The sequence below is a fragment of the Photinus pyralis genome, unplaced genomic scaffold (genome assembly GCF_008802855.1).
Source record: "Photinus pyralis isolate 1611_PpyrPB1 unplaced genomic scaffold, Ppyr1.3 Ppyr1.4_LG10, whole genome shotgun sequence".
In the NCBI taxonomy this organism is placed as follows: Eukaryota; Metazoa; Arthropoda; class Insecta; order Coleoptera; family Lampyridae; genus Photinus; species Photinus pyralis.
This window is the reverse complement of record NW_022170250.1, coordinates 8,498,832-8,508,006: the sequence shown is the minus strand read 5'-3', so window position 1 is coordinate 8,508,006 and position 9,175 is coordinate 8,498,832. Positions and strand designations below refer to the sequence as shown.

The 9,175-nt window shown below is 36.3% G+C and overlaps 1 protein-coding gene across 1 annotated transcript; it reads right to left on the bottom strand.

Annotated features, from left to right (window-relative positions):
* Positions 1 to 2,661: 2,661 nt before the first annotated feature.
* Positions 2,662 to 5,014, bottom strand: LOC116162319 (zinc finger protein 91-like). The gene has a single exon (XM_031475918.1). The coding sequence runs from the start codon at positions 4,975 to 4,977 to the stop codon at positions 3,241 to 3,243; it is 1,737 nt and encodes a 578-aa protein (XP_031331778.1). The 5' UTR covers positions 4,978 to 5,014; the 3' UTR covers positions 2,662 to 3,240.
* Between the last annotated feature and the right edge of the window lie 4,161 nt (positions 5,015 to 9,175).

The following is a 9,175-nucleotide window of genomic DNA, read 5'->3' as shown; positions in this document are numbered from 1 at the left end:
GGTAGGCCCTTGGGCCACCACGGTGCCCTTATCCTCCGCGTGCAAAATGCACTCAATTTTAATAAATTAATTTTGAATTGCAACTTGCATTATTCGTATACCGCCCCATTGACCAAACAAAAGGGAATTTTTCGAACTGTGGGGCACTTTTCGAAAAATGACAGTTAGAGGGTTTTAGGTAAGCCCTTGGGTCTCCACGGTGCCCTTATCCTCCGCGTGCAAAACTCATTCACACACTTGCGCAATTTGTCAACTTCGGGAACGGATTTGTTGAGGTTTATGGCTCTTTTCCAAAAAGGGGATGAAAATTTGGTCCCGGTGCCATCACTTTCGAAGGCCGTTGATTAAAAAAAAAACGAATGTAACTTCAGCCCGGTCCTAGTTATTTTTTGTTTCCCCATTTAGGTTGGTACTATCCCAAAAGCGAATGTCCTCCAAAAAAAGCGGTGTTGATTTGTACATAACCTAAATTACCTTGGGTTATTTTTTACTCGTAGGGTTATTCACAAATTGTGTCGTCTAGCATTTTAAAACCTTTATCAACTATAAAATATGTACATACAATACCTTCGTCATTGCCTAATGAACAGGCGCTTAACGAATTATTAAAGGTTAAGTGGCAGAATAGAACAAGACTAACAGAAATCGTATTGGTCAAATTTTAAATTCTTGACGATCTTGTGTTAATAAATTTGAAAATTTGGCGTAAAGTTGGTTGCGGATTCGCACAGGGAGCATTTTAACTCTTTCGTGGTATGGTGTGATAACAAATGCGTTTTAAAACTGTATTTGTGATTAGTTGCAAAATTACACTGTGCACACTTTATGTCTTTGACGGTCTTGTGCGTTACCAGATGGTGCTTCATGTGGCATTTAGAGTTAGTTCCATAATCACACTGGGCACATTTTAAAATCTGTGTTCTAACGCTATTTTTATTTAGTTGCAGTATGACACTGACCACATTTTCAGTCATTAGAACTTTGAAGTTTTATGTTTTACCACATGTTTTATCAGCTGCGATTTATTACTGGTTGCATATTCGCAATGGGCGCATTTCAAATTTTTCAAAATCCCGTAGTGTTTTAGCAGATGTCTCTTAAAATGGGCTTTGTTATTTGTTGCGTAATCGCAGCAAGCACATTTGAAATCCTTTGAGGTTTTGTGTGTTAGCAGATGTCTTTTGAAATTGAAATTATTATTGGTCGCGTAATCGCACTGGACACATTTAATATCCTTGGAGGTTATGTGTGTTAGCGAATGTCTTTTGAAATGGTAATGGTTATTGGTCGCGTAATCGCATTGGTCACATTTCAAATTTTTGTAAATCTCGTGTATTAGCAGATGTTTTTTAAGGTGACATTTGGCACGTGTCGCAAAATCACACTGGGCACATTTAAAACGTTTTAGAGTCTCGTGTGTTGACATGTGTCTTTTAAAATCGAGTTTATTAATAGTAGCGTAATAACACTGACCACATTTAAAATCCTTGGATCTCTTGTGTATTAACACATGTGATCTAAACCGGGATTTGTACTTGGTGATGTAATCACACTTGGCACATTTGAAATCCGTAACAGTCTTATGGATTCGCAGATGTGCAATCAAAGAGCGCCTGTTATTAGTCAAGTAATTACAGCGAGCACAAATAAAATCCTTCGAAACCTGCGGTTGATTAACAAATGGGAAATCTTCAGGTTGTTCATTGAAAAATTCACTGCCTCTGTGGACTTCTTCTTTACAAATGAATGTCTCACTGATCGTTATCTCTTCCTTTATTGTTCTTACGACATCATTCTTAAGTAAAACCTTCTCTTCGATGGATGCATTAACTTCACTTTCTTCTTTTACTTCAACTTTCACAAGTGCCGCCATTAAGTTTGAAAAGTACAACAACAAATGATATCACTTGGCGTCTTTTATTTGTAGCAACGGCAAAAAAATTATTGGGGGTCTGACTTATATTAAGTAAAACAAAGATAGCACAGCCACTTCCCGTGCGTTCAAGTGAGATAGAACACAACAAACTAAAAGCGCTGATGCCATACATTTTGGTAGGCACGTTTGTCAACAGTATAGATATGTCTCTCACACTGATATAATCCTTATTGGGTTTCTTTTTAGCAATGTTTTTCCATACACAGCCTAGCACCCCCCACTCCCTTCGAGGCTAATGTGACAGATTTTCCGGCAAAGTGGCAACGTTGATATCCCAGCATCAAAACACAGTTCCCGCCTTTTTTTTCGTTTTAGGCGTCGACTACTCATTTTTTTTTTATTATTATTACCATTACAATTTTATGATTTTTCAAATTCCCTTGGCATAATTACAGTGGGCACATTTTATGTCTCGTTTTATATCTATGCAAGTTTTCTAATTCAACAAGTGGGTTTTGAAACTGGTTTATAAAATGACACAGTTCACATTTAACAACCCTGGAATTCTTGTGCATATCACGCTTTTTTTATACTGTACTTGTTGCATAATCACACTGGGCACAATTCAAGTCCTTGGAATTCTTGTGCGTTAACCTTTTCTTTATAATTATAGTAGTAACATTGCACTGGACACATTTTAAATCTTAGTTTGTAAAGTTTTATGTTTTAGCAGATGTTGTATAAACTGTGATTTATACCCGGTTGCGTATTCACAATGGGCGCATTTGAAAGTCCCGTGTCCTAGCACATGCCTTTTAAAGTGTGCTTTATAATTTGTTGCGTAATCGCACAGAGTACATTTAAAATCCTTAAACGTTTTGTGTGTTAGCAAATGTCTTTTGAAATGGAAATTATTATTGGTTGCGTAATCACATTGGCCACATTTCAACTTTTTGTAAATGTCGTGTATTAGCAGATGTTTTTTAAGCTGTAATTTTAAACGTGCACCAAAATCACACTGGGCACATTTGAAACTTGTTAGAGTCTTGTGTCCAAACATATGTTTTTTCAAATTGGATTTATGATTGGTTGCGTAATCACAGTGATCACATTTAAAATCCATGGATGCCTTATGTGTTAACACATGCGATTTTAAACTGGACTTGTAATTGGTTCCATAATCACAATCGGCACATTTGAAATTTTTGAAAGTCCCATGTCTTAGCATATGTATTTTCATGCCATATTTCTGATTTGTAGCTTAATTACACTGGGCACATTTGAAAACCTTAGATATTTTGTGTACTAGCAGATGTCTTTTAAGCTGAGTTTTGCCATGTGTTGCAAAATCACACTGATCACATTTAAACACCTTGGATGTCGTTATGCGTTAACAAATGTGATGCAAAACTGGACTTGTATTTAGTTACATAAGCACATTGGCCACATTTGAAATTATTAGAAGTCTCATGCCTTGGTAAATGCATTTTCAAACTATATTTCCGATTTGTTGTGTAATTACACTGGGCACATTTGAAATCCTGGGATGACTTATGCGTTGACAAATGTGATGTAAAACTGGACTTGTAATTCGTTACATAATCACATTGGTCACATTTGAACTGTTTGGAAATCTTATGTCTTAGCAGATGTGATTTCAAATGGCATTTCCGATTTGTCGCGTAATCGCATTGGTCACATTTCAAATGTTTGTAAACGTCGTGTATTAGCAGATGTTTTTTAAGCTGAAACTTGTTATGCATTGCAAAATCGCAGTGGGCACATTTGAAAACCTCGGACGACTTATGCGTTAACAAATGCAATTTCAAATTGGACTTGTAATTAGTTCCGTAATCGCATTCGCCACATTTGAAATTTTTGGAAGTCTCGTGACTTAGCAGATGCGTTTTCAGGTAACGTTTCTGATTTGTTGCGTAATTACACCGGGCACATTTGAAATCCTTGAATATTTTGTGTACTAGCCGATGTCCTTTAAGCAGAATTTTCAGATGTGTTGTAAAGTCGCACTGATCACATTTAAATTTCTTCGATGCCTGATGCGTTAGCAAATGTGATTTAAAACTGAACTTGTAATTAGTTACATAATCACATTGGCCACATTTGAAATTTTTGGAAGTCTCGTGTATTAGTAGATGAGTTTTCAAACTAGATTTCCGATTGGTTGCGTAATAACACTGATCACATTTAAATTCCTTGGCGGTCTTACATGTATGTCTTAGCAGATGAGATTTCAAATGGCATTTCCGATTTGTTGAGTAATTGCACTGGGCACATTTGAAATCCTTTGATGTCTCATGCGTTAACAAATGTGATTTCAAACAGGCCTTGTAACAAGTTACATAATCACACTGGCCACATTTGAAATTTTTGGAACTCTCGTGTCTTAGTAGATGTGATTTCAAATTAGATTTCCGATTTGTTGCGTAATTACACTGGGGACATTTGAACTCCTTCGATTTCTTATGCGTTAACAAATGCGATCTCAAACCGGACTTAAAATTAGTTACATAATCGCATTGGCCACATTTGAAATTTTTGGAACTCCCATGTCTCAGTAGATGTGCTTTCAAAGTAGATCTCCGATTTGTTGCAAAATCACACTGAACACATTTAAAATCTTTGGATGTCGCATGTGTTAGCAAATGTGATGAAAAACTGGACTTGTAATTAGTTACATAATCGCATTGGTCACATTTTATATTTTTGTAAGTATGCCTTCGTAGATGTGATTTCAAGTTAGATTTCCGATTCGTTGCGTAATTACACTGGGCACATTTGAAATCCTTAAAAGTTGTATGGGTTCGCTCATGTGCTATCAATCTGCACGAGTTACTAGTGATGTAATTACAGTCCTTCGAAACTCGCGGTTGATTAACAGATGGGAAATCTTCAGGTTGTTCACTAAAAGATTCATTGTCCCTCTGGACTTCATCTTTAAAGATGAATGCGTTATTAGCATAATCAGCATCGAGTTCTTGCTTTATTATTTCTGCGTCATCATTCTTAACTAAAATCTTTTCATCAATGGACGCATTAACTTCACTTTCTTCTTTTACTTCAACTTTCACGATTGCTGCCATCACACAAGTACAACAGTAGAAGATTGCGCAGAAATGGCAGACCTGGATGTGTCTCCAGCTCCACTAACCCCATATTGCAGGAAGAATAGCCACAGCTCTGATCATATTCTCATCCGTGCTGTTGATTTGTGAAATTCCAGTCAACGGAGGCATAGCTATACAGGGCACAAAGAAAAGCAGTCAAAATTTCGAAAATAGAATAAAATACGGATTGCTCTATTTAAAAAAAGAAAGTTGCTATCGGCATCCAGTAAAACCGGAAGTGAGACCATCACATAACATTTTCTTTGAGATAGATCTCATGAAAAACTATGTTGGTACGCACATTTTCAGGCAAACGGTTAGCATGAAACATCCTGTATGTGTTGTCCTTACATGCATATGCCAACCGGTTTTTTTTTTTTGGCGCTGTTGTCACAAAACAAGTTTGTGGCTGTTATACATCTCAAACGTGTGTGACAATGTCGGCAATTGTGAAAGTTGAAGTAAAAGAAGAAATTGATGTTGCAGGAGTAATAACGCAAGAATTTAATGAAACTACGACCGGTGCTGGTAATGCTAATGACACATTCATTTGTAAGGATGATGTCAAGAGTGAAGATCAACCGCGTGTTTCGAAGGATTTCTTTTGTGCTCACTGTAATTACAAGACTAGTAACAGGTGCAGTTTGATAGCGCATCTGCGAACCCATAAGACTGTCGACGATTTCAAATGCGCCAAGTGTAATTACGCAACAAATCGGAAATGTAATTTGACAACACATCTGCTAAGACACGACACTGCCAAGAATTTTAAATGTGGCCAATGCGATTTTGTAACCAATTACAAGTCCAGTTTAACGGCACATTTATTAACGCACAAAACCCTCAAAGGTATTAAATGTGCCCATTGTAATTACGCAACCAATCGAAAATCCGATCTGAGATCGCATCTGTTAACACACAAGGGTTCCAAAAATCTCAAATGTGCCCAGTGTGATTACGCAACCAACGATAACTCGAATTTTAAACGACATCTTTTAAACCACAAGACATCCAAAGTGTTCCAATGTGGTCAGTGTGATTTTGCAACCAATCACAAGTTCAAACTTACCTCACATTTGTTAACGCATAAGCCATCCAAGGATTTTAGATGCGGTCATTGTTATTACGCTACCAATCATAAATTCAATTTTAAAAATCATCTACTAACACACAGGACTTTAAAAGAGTTCAAATGTGACCGGTGTGATTTTTCGACGCATATAAAATTTCAGCTTAAAAAACATTCGCTTAAACACGAGATTTCCAGAGACATTTACAAAAAATTCAAATGCGACCAATGTGATTACACAACCGCTCATAGTTACAATCTGAAACGACATTTGCTAACGCACAAGAGCTCCATGGATATTAAGTGCACCCACTGTGACTACGCAACGAACGATAAAACCCATTTTAAAAGTCATCTGGGAACGCACGAGACTTCCAAAAATTTTAAATGTGCCAGGTGCGATTACGGAACAAATGATAAAACCCATTTTAAAAGACACCTGCTAAGACACGATAATCCCAAAAGTGTGACCTACCAATCGATTACAAGTTCATTTGCAAGAAACGAATAAGACATATTGAAGATTCATGTAGGATACACAAGAGAGATTAAATGGAACCGGAATTAATTTTTGGTTGCAGTTTGCTGTGATTTTATTTTTTAAGACATTAACTAGTCTATTGTGGCTTTAAGCATGCTGCAGTCTCAGTATTTTTGTAAACTATTCGGGAAAAACCTTATGATTAATTATTAAATAAATCATGAACTTCGTATCTTAATGAATCTTATGGTATTTCAATAAAAAAAACTTTCCAGGACATATCCAATTATGCATCGCAAGTGATTGGTGGCTGAAATTATGAGGTAGAGGATGGACTGAGGTCTAAAAGCTCCGGGAGCCCATCCTCTTGGAATACTTCTGGAATTCCGTGGACGAGGGGCAAGTTACCTATCTCGGGGGCAAGATCCTGCTATCAAAAACTTTTCGATTTCAAATTTAATCGCGATCAGGTTAGCATTTTTGGAGGGAATGGCCATTCCGGTTTTAAACGTTGTCGGGCTGATTTTATTTCCGCGTTATTGTAGTGTGAAGACAAACTGTAACTCCAGAAACTTTGTTGTAGCATGCCCTAAGCATTCCCTGGCACTTTCATGACATTCTTAAGATCCCGTTGAGTCCTTCTACTAACCCATTTAACACTTCATTGGAACTCTTCTAAAGCTTCATCACTAAACATTTCCTGAACCTATATCTATAGCCTTGAAATTATTTCTTTTGAAGCTTTAAAGTAAAGTGCTAAAAAGCACTTGAATTTGACTTGAAACTCGCTTTATAGATCTGGCTTTAAGTCTTCTGTCAAGTTTTCTTGCAATTTGATCGGGTCTTTCGAAAGTCCTGACCTCTTGCTTCAAATTCGATATATAAACTCCAAGTTTGCTTACAGTTCTACCGTTCTTCTAGTAATCTGTTGAAGCTCTTTTCACATCCTTGAAACTTTTTACCAGGTCCTTTGAAACTCTCTTGGAAGAGAAAAACAAAAGAAAACAAAAAGTAGCATGTAGACTTCAAGAGGTAACATATGTCAAACACAAAAAACGTTAACAATTACAAACAAACGGTATTAAACATTTCATTCTGCATTGCGGTTAAACCAAGCAACCAAACAAAGATGGAAACATACAAAAAATATAACATGCGGCATACAAAACACAAATACGATATAAATAAATGCAAAAATTACTACCTGCATTAAATATCACAAAATAACAACAAACATTTATGGAGCGACGCGTACACGACCGCCATTCAAAACAAGATGCCAAACGTAACCTCCGTTCGTGCTTTCTAGATGGCGCAGGCAGCTTTTTCCTATCATAGATATATAAATACATAGATACAGCCATACCCCAACATAGTTCAAAAGGACGTACCATCTATTACCATCACTTTCGGCACATTAATTACGTATAGCGCTATCCTTTATAGAGGTACCCTGAGCATGGAAGACAAGATTCGCATTATTTATTATAACTGTCAATCAAATTGTTAGCACAAATCACACAGAAAATTATTAGATTTGAGACTTTACAACATAAATAAACCGCCTTTTTATTTATTTAAATCGCATAGCAGCAAGAAATGTTACATTTAAAATGGAAGATGTTACTTATAAAGCTGGCAAATGAAGAATTTGAAAAAATTACAGCTGACAACTGGAAGAAAGTGTGTGAAGATGTGGAAAGTGATTAATTTAAAAGAGAAGTTATATTGGTTGATGTTTCTGAACTTTATAATAAGTGTTAATAATGACAGTGATGATACGGATTTGTCAATTTCATCTGACGATGATTCGGATTGTGAACTTTTACAAACGTAATGAATGTTCACTAAATGAGAATTATCAGCAATTGGATATCATTGTTAAGATTTTGTATTTATTTTAAATAAATGTACACGTGTAGCTTACTACAATTAGCACTATAATTTCAAAAAGAAACCCCACCGATTGGACTATGCCGAAAGGTAGGCAAGACGCGTAGCGACCAAAATTTGATATTGCACGCACACAACAGTCTATAAATCTCGCTTTCCTAAGAATATTGCACGCATCCTTCTTTGTGATCATGATACAAACGCACTGCATCATATAGGCCAAAATGATAATTGGAAACGAATTCACTTCCTGTCGCAACTTAATCTCCGTTACCATTACGCCTAAAACCATGCAATTAAAATTAAAATGTTGAACATAAACTTTACTTACTTACGGTTTTTTTGATATTCTGCAAGTCAGCAATGAATTCACTGCAGCACATCATGCCAAACAAGGTAAACATAGTCCCAAATTTGAATGGCGTAGCTCTATGTAATAAAACTATTTCAGGAATAACAATTATGGACGCGTCTATCATTATGGCAATCACTAATGTTATTCGTATTCAATTGATAACGCAATAATTACATAATATTTAGTGAAAAAACCGCCCATCATGTTTAGGGCGAATATTTTTAGTTAGATTTGATTTCGCGCGATTGTGAAATGTGTCAACTGTCAGTTGTCACATGACTTATGGGACGCGCTAAGTTTGTTTTAAGCGTCCGATTCGCGTACGACATAGTGGTTAATGCAATAAAAAGAGATAGAACATGTTTCTTCTTGGTTA